This window comes from Manis javanica, chromosome 6 (genome assembly GCF_040802235.1).
Source record: "Manis javanica isolate MJ-LG chromosome 6, MJ_LKY, whole genome shotgun sequence".
Lineage (NCBI taxonomy): Eukaryota > Metazoa > Chordata > Mammalia > Pholidota > Manidae > Manis > Manis javanica.
Window position 1 is genome coordinate 99304829 of NC_133161.1, and position 22779 is coordinate 99327607.

The 22779-nt window shown below is 49.5% G+C and overlaps 1 protein-coding gene across 6 annotated transcripts; it reads left to right on the forward strand.

The window, feature by feature from the left end:
• The first annotated feature begins 315 nt into the window (after positions 1–315).
• On the forward strand, positions 316–18909 carry UPP1 (uridine phosphorylase 1). Of its 6 annotated transcripts, none has more exons than XM_037003150.2 (9): positions 316–452; positions 3950–4026; positions 7051–7112; positions 12465–12582; positions 13899–14057; positions 15165–15279; positions 17146–17355; positions 17717–17863; positions 18404–18909. In XM_037003150.2, the coding sequence occupies exons 3-9, from the start codon at positions 7072–7074 to the stop codon at positions 18541–18543; spliced, it is 930 nt and encodes a 309-aa protein (XP_036859045.1). In that variant the 5' UTR covers positions 316–452; positions 3950–4026; positions 7051–7071; the 3' UTR covers positions 18544–18909. The 6 variants fall into 6 exon arrangements, with proteins under 6 accessions (XP_036859045.1, XP_036859049.1, XP_073095222.1 ...); XM_017674379.3 differs by having other exon boundaries at positions 425–555; XM_037003152.2 differs by lacking the exon at positions 316–452 and adding an exon at positions 604–642.
• The last annotated feature ends 3870 nt before the right edge of the window (positions 18910–22779 follow it).

Sequence of the window (22779 nt, forward strand, 5' to 3'; positions counted from 1 at the left end):
ATAAGCAAGCTCCCCTCTGTCCCGGGGACTTGCCAGCGGACGTCCCGAATTGCGTTTCCTCTATTAGGAATAAACCCATCTACTCCATAAGGCTTGTTGTCATTTTTGAAGGTTAGCACGAGGTTTCCCCTGAACTACCAGGGCTTAATGAGTAACAGGGATGTCACCGGTGATTCAGGGCCCTCCCCGCTCCAGAGGAGGAAGCCGACTGGTGGAGGGGGCAGCCTCCGGAAAAGGTGAGGGCGGGGCGGGGGTGGGGGGGCCGAGGACCGGTGGGCGGGGCGGGGCGGTGTCCCCGAGCTGGGCCAGACTTAGATCCGAAGTTTACCTAGCTGGTGTGTACCTCCTCGGACTGCCCGCTGCAGCCCTCCGAGAGCTGTGTCTTCCTCGGGCCCTGGACGAGGTCTTTGTTGCCTGGCATCGCGCAGAGCGAGTAGCAGGTCCCTGTGCCTGTGAGTCGTGCGCCGCGTTCTGCTTTCGGGCGCTGTCACCTGCTGGGCGGTGACTCAAACTCTCGTCGCCCGGGAGGGAGCCGGCGAAGAGGCGTGCGGGGAGGTGCGCAGGGAGGGATCGCGGGGATCAGGGTGCCGGAGGTGTCTGCGCCGGGAGGAGGGTGCGAGGGTAGGGTGTGCGGTCTGCAAGGTGCGTTGGGAGCGGGGTGCACAAGGAGAGTGCTGCAGCAGGAGAGTGCGGGGAGGGATCGCGGGGAGCGGGGTGCCCCGGAGCGGGCCCAGTAGGGTGCGCGGGGAGGGTGGCGGAGGAGCAGGTTGAGCAGGGTGCTCCGGCGGATGGGGGAGAGTGCCCTGGGAGTTCGGTTCTCGGGGAGCGGGATGTATGGGGAGGATGTACAAGCGCCGAGAGGATGCGGACGGTTCGCGGGGCAGGTGCACGAGGACGGTGAGCAAGGTGCTCGGGAAGGGTGCGCGGGAACTGGGCTCCAGTACTAAGGGAGGTGCACCCGGAGAGGGCCCTGGGCAGGGTGCGTGGGAGCAGGTGGACTCCCCCGCCCACCCACAGCCGGCCCTCTCCCGTGGCCGCGCTGGGCTCAGCCCCAGGTATGGGTCTCTGGAAGATCCACCTGGTGGACCAGGGAGGGCACTGACCAGCGCTTCCCCGCTGCCCAGATCAGGCGGGAAGGGAGTGCAGGAACTTTTAGAACTCCCCCTTTTCGTTGTCATGGAAAGTGACTATTACAGTTAGAAGATGATACCTGAGAAGATCTGATATCAAATTGGCTTTATTCAGTGATTCATGAATGGGCAGCATCCCATCTAGCCATCCATGAAAGGGACTCTGAGGGAATGGACTAGGCCGAAGATGATCTAGGCAGAACCCAGTGGAACAAGGAAATTATTAGTTAAAAAAAGAAAGAAAGAATTGTTTTAGGCCAGACCTCTTTCCCTGGGGGAAGGGCTGGGTGGATCCTGCAGATTACCACTCCTGTGCTGAGGTAATCTGAGGTGACTGGTTAAAGGTCACATTCCTGAGACACTGAAACTGCAATTAGGTTAGAAATATCCGAAGTTCAGAAACAACAGAAGTAAAACCCATGAATCGCTGCATTACTGAAAGTTTATTGTGCACCCACCAAAAGACAGTTTGCAAACCCCGATTACTCAAATCCGCACCTGCACTGAGGCTGGGGTACCCTGTTACAATGCAGCTAATATGATGGGAGGTGGTGCTGCCCGCCCCTCAGCGATTGGCCACATGTCAGACTTCTCCTAAATGATAGGGAATTGGCCCTACGCCCTTGCCTACTATCAACCACGGAGAACAGCTCAAGTTTTGCTTATCTCTTCTAGAGGCACACAGTAGAAGTAACCCAGGTCAAGTTTTAGCCTTGTAAAATAAGCCCCATTAAGCTGTGTTTGTATGACCAACCTGGTTCTATCTGCTCAGAAAAATTTCAAGGCTGGTCTCCCACAGATATAAAGAAATAAAACTTTTAACAGATATAAAGTTTGGTTTGCTGTCTTGAGGAAAGTGGCTCCATTTTGGGCATGTTATTTTCTTCTTATTTAAAAAAAAATTGCCAAACCTTAAGAGTTCAAATGGACGCATGTATACACCAAACCAACATTTAACAAAATGTTACAGCATAAAACACTGGCATTGAGCAGTTTGGCAGGGTTTTAGAGAAACTTCACAGTCACAAATTTTATGACAGTGGGTCTTTGTGGGATTCTTGTATCTAAGCTGTCCTTGAACTTGGAAAGGCCCAGGGAGGGGAACCTGGCTCAGCCTCAGTGACTGTCCACCGATGTTGGCTCCCTTCCAGGTCAGTCCTTGGGCAGGGGACTTGAGGTGACAGACTGCAGCCTTCCCGGCCCCCCTGGAACTTGCCTCTCCTAAGACCAGCCCCTTACCAGCACCCCCCAACCCCTCGTAAGGGTTACAGAGAAATCCTTTCTGAAGTCCAAAGTAGACCAGGGCGATTTACAGGAAGACCACTGAGGTAGTCTTTGGGCATCTGTGACCTTTTCCTCTACACCCCTCACTGTTTCTGACCTTCCCTCCTTTTTCCTGTACCTTGTCCCAGCCCACCTGGCCTCTCTTTGGCTTATTTCCCCATTTCCCTGGTGTCTTCTGGGTTAGAGGTCTTTGGCTCTGTTCACTGGCTGTGACTATGGCTTTGTGATTTATGATTGCCCTGAATAGAAGTGTCTCAGTCTGGTTCTCCATGTCTGGCTCCCTTACCCCCAGGTCTGCCGCTTTGTCCCACCTTCCTCCTTGGCCTGTCCATTGGCACTGGCCCCAGGCCCTTCTCAGCCAGTCTTCCAGGATTTGCTTTCCCTTCCCAGGCCAAACTGGCCGTCTAGCTCTCCCTCTGCACCAGCCCTATAGAGGCAGCCTTCTTAATTCAGCACAGATTTATTGGGCACAAATTATATTCTTCCTTCCAGAACTTTCAGCACTGGTGGGCACTGAGATAACATTTTAGCTGAAAAAGATAAATTAGTTTCTTTAAACTGGCTTTGGTCCAAGAGGACTTTCTGTTGCTTTTACTCATCATAAAATTACTACAAACACATTGCTTAAAAAAAAAAATCAAATATAAAACAGAAAGTGAAACTTCCAGCTTTTCTTACTCCCTTGAGATAAACACTGGACATTAACCCCTCCTCCCAGACAGACACACAGACACTCAGATGCATTTGCTTTTGAACTGTTTATTCAAACAAGTGTTATAAACGTTTATACACTAAGCTATTTACACAAAGTAACCCACCTCTGTGATTTTTAAATAGGCTAAAACATACAAGAAACAAACGAACAAAAACCCACCAAGAACAGCTGGGGTGGGGAGGTTTGGTTTTGATAAGTCGTTTCTGACAACAGATAGAGGGGAGTGTTCACCGGGGTTCACAGGGAAGGTTCCTCCCTGGGGAGCCTGAGAGCCCAGAACCAGACTCAGATTTTTCTGGGACGCAGAACCTTCCGGCCAGCAATCTGGTGAAACCCTCTAGGTGTGTAGAGAAGAGCCTGGGCTGGCCAGAAGGAGGGGACACCCTGAAGCAGGAATCCTGCCTCCCTCGGGAGAGGTTGAGGCTCATGGTACAATGTTGGAAGAAATATTGCCTAGACCTCTTACTCAGGCACCAGGGGCCCACCTAACCTGCTAAGAAGCTGGCTAGTCTCCGGAAAAGCTCTCACCTGTCCCATAGAGTGAAAAGTTCTACCTCTCAGGACAAAGGGACAGTGGAGACTATGGACCCCTGGGTGCAAGGACTCCTGTCTACTTTTCTACCCCAAACCCTAGTGGCCAACCTTTGGCCTCAATATTAAAGGACCTGTAATACTCATTCACTAGACCTACTTCTTGATTCCTTTGAAGGTTGGAAAAAATAATGCAACTCTGTTCATTTTTTTCTAACTCAAAAGCTGATTTTGAAATAAAAATGTAGCACTGTCTCTAAATTGTTATCTCATTCTTAATCATCACCAGGGTCTTTTATAAGAGTGAACACCTGGTCCCTCCCTCTGCCTGCTCAGCTGCAGCCTCTGGAAGAAGAGGGAGTCTAGGTGAGTAACCCACCTGCCCAGGAAGGGCAACCAATTTTTGGTATTGCCCCAGGTGGTCTAGGGGCTGAGCAGTGTAGGAGGGTGAGACTGATCCACCTCCCATCCTTGACCTTCAGTGGGTGGGCGGGATGCTCCCTGCCCCTGTCCTTTGGAGAGTGAGACTCTGCTCTTACCATTATGCCAGGGCTGCCCGGGGAAACCTGCACTCCTGCCACCCGACTCAAGTTATTTCTCTGGGAACTTTCCCACTAGAACATGGCACAAGTCTCTGATTTCCTCTGCTTGCAGGTGGCTGAATAAAGCTCCACAGAGTGCAGGGGGATGGGGGGAGTGCAGGAGAAAGTCCTGGGAGTGGAGCACCGGTGAGCATTGGGTGCAGGGGAGGCAGGCCCTGGGCTGCTCAGGAGGAGCCCAGGTCCAGGGCTGGGCAGGGAAGTGGTTTCTCTGGTTCTGAGGCAAGCAGACCCGGAGAGCGGCACTTTCTCTGGAAGGCCAGGCAAACAGGCTTTCTGTGAGGTGGGGAGCACCTCGCTTCTGTGACTCAGCCCCTAGAGAAAGGCCCTCTAACACTTCCTCTTTTGAGCTCCCTGGGGTACAGCTCCTGCCTACCAGGTCTCCAGCCCCAAAACAGCCCAGAGGATACAGATCTTCAGGGAGAGTGCTGTGAGCAGTGTTCAGCTCTCCCAGGGGACTCAGGCTTCAGGCCATGCCACTTCTCTAAATCCCCATGGAGAAGGGGATTAGGGAGCCTGACAAGGACAGGGACAGGGACAGCTGAGGGCTGGCTGCCCAGCAAGACGAGTCTGCATGGAATGTACAGCCCACTCCCCATGACGCTGCAGGGGCACAGGACTGAGAGCCGGGTGAGCCGGGGCCACTGAGGGCAGCGAGCCTCCTGATGGTTGCAGTTTCTGGAAACCAGACTTGTGCTGACACCAAGCAGTTTATATATGTGTCTGATGGAGGCTGTAAAGACCTGTTATTTGGACCTGAGATTCTCATCACCAATTGCAATTCTGATGTGTTTTTTTTTCCCAGTACCAAGGCTCTCACACCAGCTGGGTGTCCTACAATTCAGCCCAACCCTGACCCTACTTACCCAGAGACAGCATCAGCCTGAGGGCTCAGTCCCAAAAGACTGCACCACACCCCTCCACCCCTTCAAGTGCCAAATGCAAGTCAAGGTTGTCACCTGGGCTTCTGACCAACCTGCGGCAGATTGGAGGCTCCTATGACCCCTCCTTGGGCTCCATTAGCTAGAGCGGCTCACATGACCCAGAGAAGCATTTTACTTACTAGATGACCAGTTTATTATAAAGGACATAACTCAAGCACGGCCAGGTGTGGGAGAGGTGGAGCTGCCCTGCCCTCTCCAGGTGCCACTGTCCCCAGATCTCCACCAAGTCACCACTGCAGAAGTGCTGTGACCCTTGACCCTTTGGTTTTTTATGGAGCTTCATTACACAGGCATGATCGATTAACTCATTGGCCATTGGAGATTTATTCAGCCTCCAACTCCTCCCCCTCTTAGGTCAGGGGGTAGGACTGAAAGTTCAACCCTCTAATCATGTGGTTGGTTCCCTTGGCAACCAGCCCCCACCCTCAGGTGCTCCAAAGGTCAGCTTATTCACAGAACAAGAGACCTTTGTGGCTCACCGCATGGAAAATGCAGAGTTTTAGGAGCTCTCCAGCTGAGGAAGGTGGGGAGAGGGGATGACCATGGAACCACTGCCCTGATGACCCACCGGGTTCTCCTGCCCTCCTTCCACATGGGCTGGGCTGGTGGCTCTGGGGGCACCTCTTTTAAGACCCAGGCCCTTCCTCAGCTCCCTTCACTGGACTGAGTGAGGCTGGTCTTTGCAGAGACAGGTCTATAAATACCAAGCTGGTGAAAAGAGACCAGACCCAACCATTATAATTCTCTCTGTTTTTCAGAATTTGCTAAAAATGGTCAGTATTAACTGTGGTAATAACAGTTATCCATCTCTTTTTGCAAAAGAGATGGGGTTTCTTTGGGGTTCCAGCTTGAGCTCTACTTGTTTAATAGGTGCTGGTGAGACATCAGTCCCCGGAGGAAGCTCCCTTTCCCCTACCGAGTCCCTGATCCGATTCACCCTTCTGTCTCTAAAACAGGGGCCAGGGCCAGGGCCAGGGCCAGGGCCAGGACCGGGGGTGTTGACGCTCACCTGCAGGGGCTCCAGCTCAGCCCTGCGCTCCACGCAGAGATGAGGTTTTGGAGATGAGGTTTTGAGTCAGCGTGTGGTTGCTGATGTCTGAGTGATTTCTCCTACAGCCTTGGAGGGGGGGCGGGCCAGATGGCTGACTCAGACCTGCCTCCGGTCCCTCTTCTTGGTGGGTCCCAACCGCTGGGGCCTTTGCCCTGTTCCTCCCTCTCCCCTGAAGGAGGATAGGATTTGAGAAGATTGGGACAGTGGAGGGTGGTCTGGGGGTGAGGTGTGTGGCTGGGAAACAGCAGGGAGGAGGGTTGTGGGAGGGTAAGATTCAGGAGCCTCTGGCTGTAGCTCCCTGGGCAGCGCTCTCAGTCACACCTGCATGCACATGTGATGTACCTGTGTTCAGCGCTGCACTTGATCGCTCTGAACTTCCACAGGCCAGCACAGCCTAGCACAGCCTCTGACTGTCAGAGTGACCTTGGTTCCTACTGGGGGATTCACTGTTGCTGAATTACTTAAACAAGGAGGCCAGTAGACTGGGAGGGGTAGGGGGCCCTGATGCACAGATGGGGGCCTAGTCAGCAAACTGAAATCTCAGTCCGCAAATGCCTCAAGGTCATGAAAGTAAAACACTCAAGATGACCAGTCAGTGCCAGCTGGCGTGAGCTGTGGCCGGTCATGAACCCCTGTCCGCCCTGCACCTTCTCTGCACCTCCGGGCTCCTGAGGCCCAGCTCCGAATGACCCCCACTTGGTGCTGCCCACTGAAATCAGTTGTAATCAGATAAAATGAAGATTTTTAATGTGCCTGGGCTTATTTTTGAATGCCATCCTGTGCTGTTTTCTCCTAGGGTCCTGCGCCAGGTGAGAGAATGGCCTCAGGACCCAAAACAAAGGAACCTGGCTATCACAAGTAAGGCTCTGAGTAGCCACATGCTGGGTTTGGGGATTTGTTGCCTTTGTTGCCATTACTTTGTGCCCCACATTTTTCTGAGAGTTGATACGTATGAATGCATTTGACTTGTGACAGAGAACAGGTCCTGGAGGGACAACTCGGTAGGCTTGTGGCTGGGGTGGCCGAGGCCGTGGATCTCAGCGCTGGGCATAGGGGCCTCTGAGATGGCTGGGCGGGCTCTGTGTCCAGCAGGACTCCCCTCACATGAGCTCTGTCTACTGCTTCCCTCCCAGCGCTTCCATGGTTCGAACCTTCACTGCTGTCCCTTCTCTGCAGTTTTGTGTATTTCTAGTCTTTGTGACTGTCCTGGCCCCTCTTTGATATCTATCTGTGCTTTTCTAGAAAAGTAAATTTATTGTCTTCATCCCCATACCTGCATGGATTTGTAAGTCCACTAACCTTTCTAGTTTCTTTGTCCCCCATGTGTGCCCCCTCTGTTGCGTTGCCTGGGGAATTCTGCCCCACTGCATGGCCATTCCTGCCTCTGTGGCTCTAATCTCACCAATGAAACAGGACGTGATTAACCCAACTTTGTCACATATTTCAAAATAAGAAAAACCTTTTTTCTCTTTGATTCCAGGAAGAGGAGGAGAAAGAAGGTGTAACTGCCAAGATCAGCAATGATTTCTGGGGAGGGGATGGTGGAGCCACAGCTGATGGGACCCACTGGGAGGCACCCCTTCCCTCGACTCTGTAATTATTTAGCATTCCCTCCGTGGTTTTATTTCACCCACTGACTTATCACAGTCTGCTCCCAGAGGCTGTGTGCACTGCTTTGAGTGCTGAAGGCCGGCTCGTGAGTGCAGTCTCCTAAAGCTTTAAAATGTGGATACTGATGGGATCTGGTGTCTGCCCTAGTTGTGAGCATTAGATGAATTATGTACCAGCTATATTGACAACATCATTTCTACCACAAGGTCCAGTGCCTGGTATTTCCTCTGCCCAGTGCAGGCTGTGGGGCTGGTGGTAGGGTCAGCCGAGGTCCCATGCTCAATCTTCCTACCCAGCCAGCACCCCTTGCTTATTTCTTCTTGTCCCTGTGAGTACCTGGCCTAATAAATCTGGGCCAGCTTGTATAAGGGCAGCTAGCATTCTCCCTTCCCTGCCAGGTAACTCCTGGAATCAGAAGCTAGTTTTTGTTCCTTTTCTATCTCAGACATTCCTTTTACAAAGCAGGTGCTCCATGAATATTCAGTAAATGAGTAAAGTGACAGAATAAAACAAGATAAAGTAACTTGAAATTGTGTGTCATCCAGAGAAATAGTTTTCTAAGTGATATGTCTTTGGCTTGTTATTTTATGATATTACTATGTAGTAATATGTGTTATTATTTATTTATTATTATATTATTTTAAAATACTTCAAAAATGAGTTTGAGCACATTCTGGTAATAGTTTGTGTCAAATTCTATACATGTAAAAATCATTGCTGACCTTTGGCAGTTATACCTTCTTTCTCCTCCTTTTCCTGGAATCAAAGAGAAAAAAGGTTTTTCTTATTTTGAAATACGTGACAAAGTTGTGTTTATCACATCCTGTTTCATCAGTTCCGATGCTTGCCCATTAGCCCATCTATTTGGTGCTCTATGTATTAGCAACTTCCTTAAGGAGAATAGGGGCCACAAGTAGAGTAGAAGTAACTGTCACCAGAGCTGCTTAAGATGCTGTGTGTCATGATGTCAGAAGTTCAGTTTGGCCTAGAGATCAGAAAGGCTTTCTGGGAAAGTCTGGGGATCATTCCAGCTACACATACACCTGTATTTGGTCTTTCGAGAAGTGTCCTTCCTGCCCCAGCCAGGTAAAACAAACCCTGAATCTAGAAAGCCAGGTAACCTGGTTAGGACTGGTGAAGGGTTTGGGGTGCACAGGCGTGGCTCTGTGGCTCTGGCAGATTTCTTGTGCTGCTTGCTCCAGATCTTGCAGTATCTCTGCCCAGGATGCTGTAATGTGAGCGAACTGTCAAAGCAGCACACAGAGGATCCTGGTGGCAGTTTATTGATCAGCCCAGAGATGTCTGAAATCCAACATGAGCCATGACTGTCAACCAGCATCCTCCCTTTAAAAAAAGTCTTTCTGTTTCTTTTTAATATTTTGTTCTTATCTTTTCTGTGTCAGCCTTTTAAAACTGTAAGGGTATGAGTTCACTTGGACACTATTTTAGGAAATCAGACAGGAAAGGAAATTTGAGAAACAGGAAAGGAAAAAGCCATCAAATATAGAAGAGAGAGAAAAGGCTGGAGCCTGGGTATCTGCCACTGATGCTCCATGAAAGATAAACGAGGGAACTGATGAGGTAATAGATGAAAGAGAACTGGGGAGACCCAAGGAGAAGTGAGACCGATGAAACAGGGAAGGGCCATCTCAGCCTTGTCTCGCACATCTGCTGCAGGCTCATGCTGCAGGGATTCAGAGGAACGTAAGACGCACTCGTGGCCTCCAGTACTTTTTGTTACTGGAGATAAAGTTACTCCATTAATTATATAAATAAGAATTATTACAGGAAGATACAGATAAAGTATAACGAGCATCATCTGGAGGAAGAGCTGGAGAATGGACGGGATTTCAGCAGGGAGAGCAACCCCATGCCTGCAGAGAGCCAAGGCCTCGGATGCCTCTATTAGGGGCAGAGTCACCAGGGGGAAGACAGGGTTTCAGGACAAGTGAATACTAGGTAGAGAGGACTGCTGAATCTCCAGAAAGACCCAGCAAATGAGAGTCGGTTGGATCAGTGAAAACGAGGTGCGGAATGTGCTGAGCGAGGAGATGTAGGCTGGAAATCCTGACACACAGCCAGCGGCCCTGGCAACCCACAGTTCCCATCAGGAATTTGGAAGCCTGTGGAATGTACAGTTGAAGTCTGCTGGCTGCATGTCACTTCCCTTGTCTGAAATGTTCATTGCAGGTGACGAAGCTAATCACTGGACAGACACAGGCTCTGGGTCCTCGGTGTGGCTGGTGACAGTGTCCCCTAACCCTCTTGGTTCTTGGCCATCTTTTCACATGAAGCCCTTGAACTTTCCCCTCTGTTTTCACTATCACCCAGTTGCAATAAGACCAAGCTCCACATTTAACTTCCTTCCATCAGCCAGAAGCAGAGGGAAGCCTGGGTGCCTTTCAGACGTCTCCACACCTCCAACAGTGTGTTCAGACATAAGTCCCCCTCTTCCTTGAACTTCTGTTTTTACCATTTGGAATCCCTCACTTTGGTGACCCCACCATCATGAAAGCCAGAGATCTTGGACTCATGTTAGATGCTTTTTATCCCTCAGAGATTCAACCTGACCTGTAAGTTCACTAATTTAGCTGCTGAAGGATTCTTTCCCATGGACTCCCAGTGCTGGGTTCAAACCCTCCTTTTGCTGTCTCTGTTTGGGCCAAATGTTACCATGGTTTCCAAGGCTCCAGTGACCCCTCTGCTCAGCTTTTCATAGGTGTCCCCGGAGGGGTAGTTCTAGAAGGCACACCTGCTTACATGTCCCTGGTGTGATACCTCTCACCGACTCCATTCCAGGTACAAGCATGCATGCCTCTATGTTAGGTTTTGATCACCCTACACCTGCATTTATGTTCAGGTCTGTTGAGAGAGAATACACCAAACACCCCATGTGGCCAGATGCCCCTGCCTGTACCTGGAGAGCGTTTCCAACTTTGTGTCCACCACGAGGAAGCTTGCATCCCTCTAAACCAGAGGAGAAGTTTTTTTCCTTGAGAGGTCAGAGTGGGCATCTTCTACTTGGGGCTAGAGAGCGCTGTCACAGCTGCTCAACTCTGACCTTGTAGGCATAGGATGAAAGCAGTCATGGGTAATGTGTGTAAATGGGTAAGGGTGGCTCTGTGCTAACAACCCCAGGTGGCAAGCTGGATTTTTCCTGCAGGCTATACTGACCTCTGCTTGAAACTAAGTCAGATACCTTCTTCCCCTGGATGCTGTGTTTTCCTTTGTCTTCCTGTAGTTAATACAATATATTGCATGTTTTTGCTCACATTTGTTTTTTTTTTGCTGGATTTTGGGCATCTCAGAGGCAGGAACTGAGAGTGACCTCCTAGATCAATAGAATGACTGGCCTTAGTAGGCGCTTAGTGCAGGCACTAACTTATGATTTAGTTACTTATAGTTTACAGATAACCTGTTTTCCTGGGAAGTAATCTGTGGTATGACCAAAGCAAAAATAAGTAAATAGAAATAGAAATTCGTATTAGAGCTATCCAGAGTGTCTGTGTGGTAGGAAAGTGTGTATTTTCAGTTAGATTTTGAAATGTAATGGTAGCTCTGTGACAAATTTACTTGAGAGGCTTGGTTTGAACAGATGTGAGGGCATGCAAGCTGGCCTTATGGAAAGTCATGTAGGTATTTCCAAATCACATGCCGCTGAGACCTTGTCTCATATTTTCCTCTTCTTTATGCAGAACTAGATTGAAACATGACCAGTGGGTTCTGGGCAGAAAGACTCAGCAGGAAGATAAAGAAGGTCCTGATTGCTCTGAACCAGGGATCCTTGTCTGTCTCTGCACTCCTGGCATGCAGCAGGCCTGGGTTTGAGGGAGGATATCTGTCTATGAGAGTCAGGAAGGCACAAATGTTGAAGGCAGTATGTTTAAGGTTGGCAGGCACATGTTTTTGTAAATAATGTCTTACTAGAACACAACCACACTCTTTTGGGTGTTCTCTGTGCAGAGTTGAGTGTTGTGACAGAGACCATATGGCTTGCAAAGTTAAAAATACTTACTATTTCTGGTTCCTATCTAGGCCAGTGGTGTCCTGTCCAATAGAAATAATAATAAGAGCCACACAAACATTTTAATAGCCATATTGAAAAAAAAAGAAAAGATGTCTTATCACTGCCACTGGATATTGTACAGGTAAAATGCTGCTGGTGCAATAAGACAAGAAAAAAAAATACAAGGTATACAGATTATAAAGGTTATCTCTTGGTGGAAGAAGGAGAGGCATTTTTTTTCCCTTCTATTTTTGTCTTTATTTCCTGTGGCAAATGTACTGTTTTTAAAATAAAGTCAAGTCTATAATGTTGAATGAACCTAAGTTGGGTAACAACTGGCCACGCTCTTTGTATGGGGTGATTTTGCATTTTAATATTTGTACTTTTTTTGTGCTGAGTTTTTTCTAATCACCCTCTAAATGGGCCCTGGGTGGCAGCTGGGAGGAGGGGAGGAATGGTACCAGGGAGGGAGAGCCTATCAGTGCTAAGCTCACCATGTGCCACCTACATCGTGCTGACTTAGGGCGCTTCTGTAATCACATTAGCCATTGGATGCTGGCGTTCTACACTTTTATGTTCCTATTCTGTAACAGTGACCACTTCGTACAACTTTGCAATCCGAATGTAGCAACAATGAATGAAGACGTGCTCTACCACTTCAGCCTCAGCACTAGCACACACGATTTCCCAGCTCTGTTTGGAGATGTGAAGGTAAAAAGCAGGGCTTTTGGGACTGGGAACATGTTTTAAGACCAGCCTCCTCATGGGTGGTGTGGGTAGTCTTGGTGACAAGAGTACAGGTTTGTGAAGTTATATGTTTACCAGCATTTTGCAAATTGTTACTTTTCAAGCATATAACGAACTAGTAAAAGAAAACTATGGTAACTATTGCCAGATTATTTCCTAGTTAATTTCTTATGAATTTAGTATATAATGGAAGCAATATATCTATATATTGCTTCCTTAAGAGAAAAGGTGAAAGGAGATAGAGACATTTTCCAGAGGAGCAAAGGCTAATATATAGAGTAATTACATTGTATCTGTTGTTTCTCATATAGGATTAGTATTGACACTGTTTCATTAATTGCCTTTAATGCTTCTTCTGCTGAATGCAGCTTCCTACAAAGTCTTAAGTTCCTCAGTTCTGATTTATCCTAGAACAGGACTTCAAAAATGTCTAATGCTTGTGTATAAAGCTGGACTAATGCTTAGAATTCAAAATCAGAACCAGTGGCACTTGAACCCCTTGCTGCCATGTGGCATCATCACATAACAACAGAGGTCTGTGCCATCGGCTGCTGTGTTCTTTCGGTATGTTGGTTTTCAAACCGGGATTGGGGTGAACCTTTCAATGTGTTCTAAATTTTTAGGTTAGAAAAAATATGTTAACCTTAATGGATAAATGGAAATGAAATAAATTTCTTAATGTTTATGGACTAATAATTTCACCCTCAAGTTTCTTAAAACTGGCTTATTAAATTTTCTTGTGTAAAACAAAATGAAAAGTAAGTTTTTGTATATAGCATTTTGCAGATTAAAGTTTAACTTCTCCGAGTGTCACCCTCCCATGATAGCTACCAATTCCCAGGGCTCCGCTGGGTCCCAGGTATTTCTGCCGTGGGCCTTGTGAGAAGCAGCATTTGGAAATCCATTTTACAGATATGGCCTGAATCCTGGGGGCACAGAGAGGAGCCTGGCTCCTCCAGTACACTGAGCTGCTGTCCACACGATGGACAGAGACCATGGCACTTGGAATTACCTTCCCAGAGAGGAAGGGTCTGCTTTTCCTGCATCTTGTGGAGCAGATTGCATTGCACCCTGGGGCCTCCTGCACTGTGCGGTGATTCCCAGAGATTCTTAAGCTCTCCAGCAGGGCTTGCTAAAGCACGTGTGACTGGGGCTGGGGAACTTCCATTTCTAGCAAGTTCTCGGTGATGCTGATGTTGGTTGGAGCCATGCTCTGAGGACCCCTGCCCCACAGGTAGTGTGCTGGGCCTGTGCTGACAGTGGTGCTGTTCTGTCTGCAGTTTGTGTGTGTTGGGGGGAGCCCTACCCGGATGAAGGACTTCATCAGATACATGGCCAAGGAGCTGGGCCTGGACCGGCCGGGCACAGACTATCCCAACATTTGTGAGGGGACGGACCGTTACGCCATGTTCAAAGTGGGACCGGTGCTGTCTGTCAGTGTGAGTACCTGCCCTCATGGTGGGCTCAGTCCTCAGGCTCTGCCAGCTCCCACCTGCTCTGCATGCACAGGCTGAGTCCCCTTAACGCCTGCTGACTCTGTCAGGCTGGGAGCAAGGTGAGCCCCTGCAGGGGTGCAGAGACAATGAAGCCTCCAGGCCCAGGCTCAGCAGAGCAATACACACAGCTGTGTACATGGTGAGGCTCTCAGGTTGGAGATGCAGGAGGAGGTGTCCTACATGAACAGGGTCGGGAGGAGAGCTGCGGCCAGGTTCCAGGCCTCCAGTACCCCCACAGCTCCCCCACCCCCTGCTGTTACCCCACAGCAGATACTTTATATATATACTTGAATTAGCAATGACAGTAAACACACAGAAATCTCTCTATTCTACCAAAGATACCTTCTTCTCTAGTTTTGGTTTCCCTGTAAGCAGCAATATGAATGAAGTGCTGACTAGAGTCACAACCTCTCTCCTGTTGAGATGGGGTCCCCTATTGCTGGTCAGCTGAGCCACCTAGCAGTATCAACCATGCAGAACACTCCTGGGGGGGCCGAGACATCATTCAGCTCCAGGTAATTCATGGAACCATGAACTGTGCCAGACACCATGGCAAACACAGTGGCAAAGAACCACCTCTGCTAGAGGGTGGGAGGTGGGGCAGAGAGACTCCAACAGGAGGAAGCACCACAGGCAGAACCAGAGAGGCCACAGGCATCTGGCTGGCTGTGGGGCCAGCCAGTTACTTCGCTAGGCTGAAGCAGAGAAGGCAGGGAGAAAAGAGAGAGGAAAAAAAGACTGCAACAGGTGAATGGGGGGTGGGCATGTGTGCAGGGCATCTGGGACCAGAGGACCCTGTGCTCCTTGGCAATAGCAGGCTCTTGCTTCTCCACTGAGTCTCCAGTTCTTCCAGTGTCACCTAATCATGGGGTGTGGGGCTCAAATGGGGTCACTTGTGTGACAGCTTCATGTAGACTTACATTTCCCAAAGTGTTAAGTTTTTAAATATGTATTTTGCAGTCTATCTTCTGTTACCAAAAGTTTACACTGTAGCACAGAACATGCAAAGGCACCACCTTGCTTAATATTGGCCTTTCTTCCTGGTTCTAGCACGGTATAGGTATCCCTTCCATCTCCATCATGCTGCATGAGCTCATCAAGCTGCTGTACCATGCACGATGCTCCGGTGTCACCCTGATCCGCATTGGCACCTCTGGCGGGATAGGTAAATGCAGGGCCTCTGCCTGTGGATGAGGATCCGGCCCCAAAGCAGGCGCAGGTGGTGCAGGCTTGGGCCCTATGAGTCTGTCCCTCCATGGGCCCATGGAGGAAGCTTGTCTTGCAGTGTTTTTGGTCCAGCCTGTTCCAACTCACACTCCAGAAACAGGTTGGAGGAAAGGCCCCTGGCCATGCGAATGAGGACGCTGGGCCTTGGTGGTTGAGCCTTTGACTGTTTGCTGGCTCTCCTTCATCTTTCTCATGCCCTCTTCTCTGCCTTCCTCCTTTGCTCCTCATTCCAGCAAGGATTTGGAGCACCTTATGGAAAGACCTATAGGGGAATCAAAGGGGAAGAGAGAGGTGGAAATCAAAATTAAGATAGGCATCCCTAAATTGCCTAAAAAGCCCCCAGTTGTTGACCTTTTTTTTTTTTTTTGAAAGCCAGCAAAGAAAGAGTAGGATGCACTGAGAAAGCAAAATGCTAAAAACGGTGCTAAGTTAAACCAGAGTCCCTCAGCACACTGCTTTATACAAGCTGTCATACTCACTGCTGCCCTGTCTTTCTGCTGGTAATGGGTCCAGCAATTTTTGCCCCTGCCCAGGAACTTGGAGCTGCAGGAGGGGGCCTGTGGTAGCCTTGATGTCACCCACCCAGCCTGTGTGCGTTTGTTTCTGTACGGGCCTAACCTCTTCTGGAATTATGGTAATTACACAATTTAGGTTATCTGACTATGAGATGGTGGTTGTAGACCCCAAATCTTCTGGGTGCATCGTCTCACTTTTTCTTTTCATTGTATAGACAGATTGATACATAAAATCTGTGTTTGCTGGATTATAATTCAGTGTTTAAAGAAACTGTTCTCAGGAAAACACAACGGCCTTGAGCTGTCTTAATCTTGCCAACTTAGCCTCCCATTCCATCGATCAGCTGTGCACAGCATGCCAGCATCTGCCAGGGACTCAAAGTCATTCCTGAGTTCTTGCTTTGGAGGGACTTCTACAGTTGATGATCAGAGAGCATCCTGGAAGGAGTGTGTAGATTTCCATCTCCTGAAACAGCCCATTAAAGCAGACAGCAATTAGCCCAATCCTAGACTCCAACCACACTGATGACAAAGTGTGACACAGCATCCCCACAAATCCCCAAATAGGAAGAGTGGGTGGGTGGGGGGCATGGGCAACTGCTCTGGAGGAAGGCACAGGGTGGCTACGGAGAACAGAAGAGTCCCCAGATAGCCAGCAGGTTCTGCCTGGAAAGGGTGGGGCCGGTGTTAAGAATGGCAGTTGGCTCTGGAAGGGGTCTTGCACACCTACTGTGAGAGCGAAGCTAAGATCCAAAGGGCTTGAACATCTGGGCCCCCGGAATTAATGAAAGCCGTTGGTTCATATATTATTCATTAAGCAGAAGAAATAAAATGGGTCAGGAGCTGACAGTTTTTGGAGCTGGGTTTATGTGCACAGCAGCTCATTGTACTATTCTTGTCTACTTAGTATTTATTTGAAATCTTTACTAATAAACGTACAAAACAGGGACAGTTTTAAACACATATGTTCACCCATGTGGTGGAGTCCCAGACCTCTAAAAACAGCACTGACCAGAAGACGGCAAACATTTGAGACAGGATGGGAGGTTCCTGGCAATTCATTTTCTTCTTTGTACATTTGTTTTCCTTATTTTCTGCAATGCTTATGCATTTATTATTTTTATCATCAGAAAAACACTTGGTACAGAAAATGGGTCCTATTTCTTTTTAGAATATTAGCAGATGCATCAGTATTTTGGTGCATAGATCGATCATTTCCTTTCTGTGCGTGTTTTGCTGTGCCCTCTGGGTTCGCCCTGTGTGGCTGTGACAGCCACTGCTTTCTTCAGGTCTGGAGCCCGGCTCTGTGGTCATCACCCGGGAGGCAGTGGATCCCTGCTTCAAGCCAGAGTTCGAGCAGGTGGTCCTGGGAAAGCGCGTGGTTCGGAGCGCGCACCTGGATGCCCAGCTAGTGCAAGAGCTGATGCAGTGCTCTGCAGACCTGACGGAATTCCCCACAGTCGTGGGGAACACCATGTGCACCTTGGACTTCTATGAAGGTGAGGGGCGGGGCGCCGGGGGCGGGGCGGGCGCTCCCGGGGGAGGGGCTGGTCTGCAGTGGGAGGAGCAGACATCTCCCAGATGTGAGGGCTGGTCTGGGGGTGGGGGTAAGGGCAGGCACTTCCCGAGCGGCCAGGTCTAGTGTGTGTGGTGGGGACGGAGGGGAGGGCGCCTCCAGCGGGTCCTGGTCTGGAGGGGGCGGCCGTGGGCTCCCCTGTCCTAGAGTTCCTGGGCCTGAGCCAGCGGGCGGTTGGTCCGGGACGGAGCCCGCGGGGTGGGTAACATCCTCAGCCCGCGGGGTACCGGCGGCGCGCAGCGGGCGCTTCCTGCCGACGCTGGGTCGTATGCGCGCGTCCTCAGGGCAGGGCCGGCTGGACGGCGCGCTCTGCTCCTACACGGAGGAAGACAAGCAGGAGTACCTGCGGGCGGCGCTCGCGGCGGGTGTCCGCAACATCGAGATGGAGTCCACTGTCTTCGCCGCCCTGTGCAGAGCCTGCGGCCTCCGAGGTACGCGGCCGGCCTCCCGCGCCCCTCCCCGGCCCGCCCCGGGAGGTGCCCCCAGACATGGGGCAGCCTCACCCTGGCTACGTGCCCCGTTGTCGGGGCAGAGGCAGGATTCCCAGTGACAAACTCGATCGAAAGACCCACCTCAGCTTGGCCCAGGTTTGCTGCCAACACCAGGGCGAGTCTGGCCTTTACAGCTCTTTAGATTTCCGCGTTGGGGCGAATCCGCCCCCACGTTCCTGGTCTCGCCCTCGGGGTCCAGCGCTGCCTTGCATAATTCCTCCCCTTCCAGGCAGTACAGAGTCTCTCCTCTCCCACCACCCAGTTTCATTTCCACTCAAAACATCTTAAAGGCGGGAGAGTACGGAGGGAGGCGGCAAGGTGGCGCAAGGAGGGAGGGCTCTTCTCGGCCTTGCGGGCTCTCCATCTAGCCGCTCGCCACTGTTGGTGGCAGTGGTCAGCCTTTCCTCCCGAGGGGACAGCACAGGTGACCCCTGAGTCAGGCCCCAGCGCTTTGTGTGATGTGGAGTTGGCTCTTTGCAGCGGCCGTCGTGTGTGTCACTCTGCTCAACCGCCTGGAAGGGGACCAGATCAGCAGCCCCCACGAGCTGCTCGTGGAGTATCAGCAGCGGCCTCAGCGGCTGGTGGGCCACTTCATCAAGAAGTGCCTTGCTGCAGCCTGATGCCCGCAAGTCTCCTGCATGAGTGGTCCTGGCTGCTGCAAATAAAACCATGCCCCAAATTTCCTTCTGCATGACTTCATGCACACTGCAAGAATTTCTGGAATTGGGTTGCATTTCAGAGACAAAGACTTCTGCCTTAACTATTTTTTTTTTTTGAAGCTTCTTTGGAGCGTTTTCAGTCACCTTAGCCTGATTTGGGTTTTCTTTAAGCATGTTCGTCGGAATAGTTGAAGGATTTCTAGAAAAATTATCAGACTTTTAATTTACAGCGGTTTTCAGATTTTATGTCACTGAGCAAGAAATTCTGTACACCCCGTTGATGAGTGATGTCAGGAGTTTGAGAAATAAATTTCACATGAATATGCATAGGGACACACATAGTTCTCAAGTAACATTCAGCCACATTTCTGGAACCTTCCATGTCAGCCTAATCACACTGTGCTGTTTCCCTGTCTGTTCTCCACACTGCTTACTTGATGGATCTGGGTCCAGGTACCTATGAGTGGCAATGATACACCCCTAGATCCAAGACAGGCTGTTTGGTGTGTCTGTCCCTGGAGCCTTGGCCTGTGGCCCTGGCCTTGCCCTGCTCCTGCAGATGGCACCCCCAGACTCTGTGCTCCTTAGTTTCCTTCTGGGATCAGTCATTGAGGGGCCCAGCTGGGATACTGGAGCGTGGGCTAAGGGAGAGTTCAGGGGGTCCCCTCCTGTCTCAGATGAGTCTGGCAGCTTCTGCTTCTGGGGTGTCATCAGGTCTTGGGTCATTGCTGGCATCTGGTTGGCCCAAATAACTTCTCAACACTTCCACACTAGTGTGTTTCTAGTATTGGATTCAACACCTTTTTATGGTAAAAAAAAAAAAACTTTGAACTAAGTGGGCATCGAGGGAACATACATAAACGTAATAAAAGCCACATATAGCAGACCCACAGCTCACATCCTCCTTAACTGGACAGATTTTTCTCTAAGATTAGGAACAAGACAAGGATACCCACTCTCACTAAGTGAAAGTGAAGTAAGACAAAGAGAAATACCACGTGATGTCACTTCCATGTTGATTGCTAAGAGCAATCCCGTGTTCGTTGGTATTAGGAACTTCTGAATCAGTGTCCCTCAGGGAGTGCTGGCTAAGGTGTAGAGCAAGTCAGCAATGGAATGGCCCCTCCAGAAGATGACTGGCCAACTGCTCTCTGGGGCGAGGTCCACCGGCCAGTTCTCTTTTCCTGCCTTGCCTAGTCTGAGCCAGGATGTCCAGTGCCACCAGGGGTGCTGGCTAAGTAAGATGAGGTGACAAAGGTTGTCCAGGCTCCTGCTGAAACAGGCCCCTGTCCCACAACCAGTAGCCTCTCCTTGGTCCAGGTGCCACACCACCATGAATTCTTATAAAGACACCCACTCCCACCCACTTCTCGCATCAGTGGGCACTGTCACCTCAAGAAGTCCCACAGGAACCCCTCCCCAGCCCTGAGACACCTTTCCCAGGGCCCCAAGACTTGCGGGGCAGCCGTGGCTGCAGTCCTCCCACTGTGGACTTGGTGGCCCTGAAGGCCCCTCACCGAGGGGAGAAACCTTGCTGTGCTGCTCTGCTCTCACACAGGGAAAATCCTCAATGACCTTTGAACAGGGGCCCTGTTCTCACTGGGCGCTGGGCCTCTTCTGCTCCTGCTCCTCCACCTGCCCCTCTGTCCTTGTTCCTTCTCTTCAGAGGACAGGAAGATGGACGGTTTATGTTTTTGCTTTTTTCCTCTGCCCAAGGCACAGAAGAATTGAAGAGAAATTATGTAATATGTGCTTGACACAGAGGAGGTTAAATGAAGTCTTAGACTTGGGTGGGGAAAGAGGAAATAGTATGATTATGTTAACCTGAGTCTATAGAACATCTGTATTTTTAGATTTTTTTAAATGACTCAATCTTTTAATTCAACTTACTTTCCTGACTTCCTTGTGGTGCGGGCAGTCTCTTTCTTATTTTACAAATGAGGAAGCTGAGGCCCAGAATTGAGAGTTGCCCAGGGCTGCAAGGCTGCATTGGGGGCCCATGGCTGGTGTATCAAATTAAGACTACACAGAGGTGACTTGTCGAATGAGGGGCTCAGGCCACCCTCATGGGGTGGACAGGCATCCCCTGTGGCATTCAGGCTCCCACTCTGGGGAAGTGAAAATGCTATGGTCATTTTGATTGGAGGCAGTTTGAATACACGCACATGAAGGAAGGTTATAATATCTGATATTTACTGATCCCAGAAACGAGAGCAGTGCACAATGATTGGGGACAGGCAGCTCCCCTTCCAGGTCACACTGAGCAGGAGATGGAGGGAGGGGAGCAGCCTCGATTACCTATGAAAGGGTGGTGGGGAGGTCACTTTATTTCTTGGTTTAACTGTAAGTGGCCATTTTAAAAAGTGCCCTCAGAAAGGCAAAGCAGGATCTTGCAGGGGGGGCATTCTGAACTCAGGTTCTTATCTCAACATCCAGACTCTGGGTGTGAGCAGGGTTGTCACAATGTGAAATGCCCAGGCAGCAACACAGAAAAAAGTGGTTTCTCTCAAACTTGTTTTTCTCATCACCAAGGTGACTATCAGATTAATTCCAGGCTTTTTTCTTTGGAAAACTGGTCAGTTCCTGCTGACAGGTGGCCCTAAACTAAGGGTTTCGGGAGATGACTTCTCTCTTTTTGTGCAGACTGGCTTACAGGCCTGGTCTTTTCACCTGTCATCCTTTCCAAAGAGTGAAACAGGTTGCCTGACTGTGCGGAGGGCTCAGGCCAGGATGGTTTATCTGACTTCACAGGTGGAATATGGGATGATGTTTCTGTAAGATGCGTGCTATCATTTGTGTATCAAGACAGCACGCATATATCTTGTGAGCTCCGGCTAACCAGCTGCCCTAACCTCGAAGAGCGTCTGGAGATCTCATTCTTTCCTGGTTGACAGCAGAATGTTGTCAGAGGCAATGAGAAACCAGAAGCTAGAATCTCAGGCTGACATAGCTTCTGGCCCAGGATGCTCATTCTACCCTGCTGTTCAACAGGGAGTGTTACAGAGAACTTTCAGGAAAAGGTAAGACCATGACTCTCTCAGAGACATGAAAATAAGGTGTCAGATTTTATTTTACTCCCATGAGAGACCTAGGCAGATGTTCTAAAGGGTTCAATGGGAATCGACAAAGCACACGTTTATATGGAGAGCTGAGGAAGGCTGAAATAAAGGCTTTTTACAGAGAAAGGCATGGGCAGAAGTTACTTAAAATCTCACGGTCTGGTGCAGGCTTTATAGTCCATCAGTTACCTAGAGCAGATCACCTGGAAGGGTGTGTGGCAGATAGTGCCTAATTTTCTATGGAAACAAAATTTTTTTTCTACAGAAAAAAACCTCTTTACTGCTCTTCAAATGAGAAATATGTCAGAAACAGAGGACAGTAGGGCTTTGTTGTCCTAAATAGTTTGAACAAGCAGCTCTGATTTTTAACTCTTCTTGTCACTAACTAGTCCTGAGGCCTTGGGCAGGTGGCTTCCTGTCTCTGAGCTCCCGTGACCTCCTGTAAATGTGGGGATTCACAGAGTAGCAGGGGCACAGAGCTGACTCTAGTAAGTAGGAGCTATTGGCAGTGGCACTGTTATTTTTCAACTCCATGCTAAGACATGTTTTGTGAGCAGTAGACAGGATCCAGTCCCTGGGATATTTTATCTGTTTTTTCTTTATTTTATTGTCATAAAAATATACACGACATTTGTCATTTTAATCATTCATATAGGTACAATTCAATAGCATCAAATACTTTTGCAATGTTGTAACCGTCACCAGCATCCACACCCAGAACTGTGTCATCATCCCCTACATAAACTCTATACCTATTCACAATAATCCTTTCCCTTTCTCTCAGCCCCGAGAACCTCTAATCTACTTTCTGTCTCTCTAGTGACAATCATACAATCATATAAGTGGAATCATACAGTCTTTGCCCTTTCTGTTTGGCTTTGTTAACCTTGAAAATAAAACTGTCAGTTATTTCACCAGTAAAGGGGTTTATTCGGGAAGAGCAGAGAATTGCAATTCGGGACATGCAAACTACTGCAAAACCATATGCAAATCCAGAGAACAAAGGAGAGGAACCGTGATTTTATAGAGGAAAAGGGCCAAGTTGGGAGGCTATTCTAAGCAAAAAGCCCATTGTAGAAACTGGGACTCCCACATGTCATGGCTTCTCATGGGCTGAGCTGTTCCTGGGACAGGTGGA